The sequence below is a fragment of the Tachysurus vachellii genome, chromosome 3, assembly GCF_030014155.1.
Source record: "Tachysurus vachellii isolate PV-2020 chromosome 3, HZAU_Pvac_v1, whole genome shotgun sequence".
In the NCBI taxonomy this organism is placed as follows: domain Eukaryota; kingdom Metazoa; phylum Chordata; class Actinopteri; order Siluriformes; family Bagridae; genus Tachysurus; species Tachysurus vachellii.
This window is the reverse complement of record NC_083462.1, coordinates 4,690,241-4,692,143: the sequence shown is the minus strand read 5'-3', so window position 1 is coordinate 4,692,143 and position 1,903 is coordinate 4,690,241. Positions and strand designations below refer to the sequence as shown.

The following is a 1,903-nucleotide window of genomic DNA, read 5'->3' as shown; positions in this document are numbered from 1 at the left end:
ATGAGAACTGGCACAAATCGAGCTGAGTCTTCCTGCAGGCTTTCTATACCACACTAGAATGGCTTGAAACAAGGTAACCAAGGCATTATTTACACAAATAAATGTTAGAGTCCATGGTGAACTTCAGACATTACCACAAAAGTAATGAAATACATGTGGCAGGACATCTTTAACTCCACCCGGACGTCTTCAAAACGTAGACATCAAAGTCTAAATGAACCACGTCCCAGACGTCATCTTGTGTAGTGTTTATTTATTTATTAAAAAAACATTTTAAAGTATAAAACAGGATCATTTTAACTGTGCAGTGAGACCGAGGTTCAGTCCAGACATCGAAATAAAAACTCGACTCCGTTCACCGTTGCCTTTGTTTATGTTTATTTGCATAATACCAACAGTTTACAACTCGAGTCTCATTAGGAGTTGCAGAAAAAAGAAATACAAATTTTTATTCATTTATTTTTAATCATTTCCTTAAGGCCAAGAGCGAGAGTTTCGTCAGCTACGACTGTAATAAGAAGTTCCTCTCACTTCCCAGCAGTGTGAGCGAGCAAGCTGAAGCCGGACACGTCGCTTTTACACGTCGCTTTACACCACGAGCAGAAACCGTATGAACTACGCACCGTGCTGACGTGCATTAAAAAAAACAACAACACTAAACTAAACAAACAAAAACAAAATGAAAGTGAGTGAATACAGTGTGCCGAGAAAGAATAAGCTGCCCTCCACCTCAGCTTCACCCTGTAGGAAATCACACAGATCAGCAGAGAGGAGAAGGACCGAGTGCGTGACTTTAAGGCTTATAGTGCACAGTGGCTTATCTACGAGCGTGTGTGTGTGTGTGTGTGTGTGTGTGTGCGCGTGTTGATCCTCTGTTCCTTCAATGGTGTTGCTGTATTTATTATATAATTGCTTATACCGCTCAGTGCAGAGACGTGTGTGTGTGTGCGTGCGTACGTGTGTGTGTGTGTGTGTGTGTGTGTGCGTGTGTATGCGCGCTCTTGTTGCCGCTCGTGGTGTGTATTACAGTGCACATCTAATATTCTTGGTGCTCGTTCGAGTTAAAGCATGAGTTTATATGGAAAAATACACCGTCTAGGCGAGATAGATAGAGAGAGAGAGAGAGAGAGATGGAGAGATATAGAGAGACGCAGCAGTTATCATAAACGAGTTGTATACTTTCATCCTTACACCGTTATAAAAACTTCAGAATAAAATACATTTCTATAGAGAACGTCGACTAGGACTGTTTTTTTTTTTTCTTTTTTCCCCCCGTTTTATTTTTTTTGGTCCCCTTCCAACTGTATTTAGTTTTTTTTTCGTCACTTCTCTTATTCGGGAAAAAAAACAACAAAAAAAAAAAAAAGAAAAGAAAATCTCCTTCGCTCCCGTAATGTCGGTTAGAAAAATAGATCGAGACATAAAGCCTACGGAGGTGAAGAAGAAGGAGAAGAAGAAGAGGAGGAACGGATCCTTACAAAAATATCGTCCCCGTCTTCAGAATCCCGGTAAATACACGCAAACAAACAAACAAACAAAATAAAGATCATTTGGTCCTCGTGTGAGTGACTGTGGACTGGAGTATTGATTGTCAGAGATAGTGTGTGTGTGTGTGTGTGTGTGTGTGTGTGTGTGAGATGGCACTAACAAATTAAATCTGAATTTCAGCAGACAGTGGTCTAATACACGTGTGTGTGTGTGTGTGTGTTTCAGCACTACAGCCAGCAGATGTTCTTGTTTGTTCACTCTGGTTTGGGTTCAGGATTCTCGCTCTTGGCTTCATGTTCTTCATCGCTTTCGACGCCTGCACGGCTGACGATACGGCGCATGGTGAAGGGAAGATCCCCACGTCTGCAACCACACACACACACACAGTTAAAATTAAGTTCGCTTTAAAGCGGCG

At 41.6% G+C, this 1,903-nt stretch overlaps 1 protein-coding gene across 3 annotated transcripts in view; it reads right to left on the bottom strand.

Moving 5' to 3' along the window:
• Positions 1 to 361: 361 nt before the first annotated feature.
• Positions 362 to 1,903, bottom strand: part of LOC132842641 (myosin-9-like) — a 45,521-nt gene continuing 43,979 nt past the window's right edge. For all 3 annotated transcript variants that reach the window (XM_060865423.1, XM_060865425.1, XM_060865424.1), the window contains one exon: positions 362 to 1,851. In XM_060865423.1, coding sequence (XP_060721406.1) covers positions 1,743 to 1,851 — 109 coding nt within the window. In that variant the 3' untranslated portion in view covers positions 362 to 1,742. The remainder of the gene's footprint in view (positions 1,852 to 1,903) is intronic.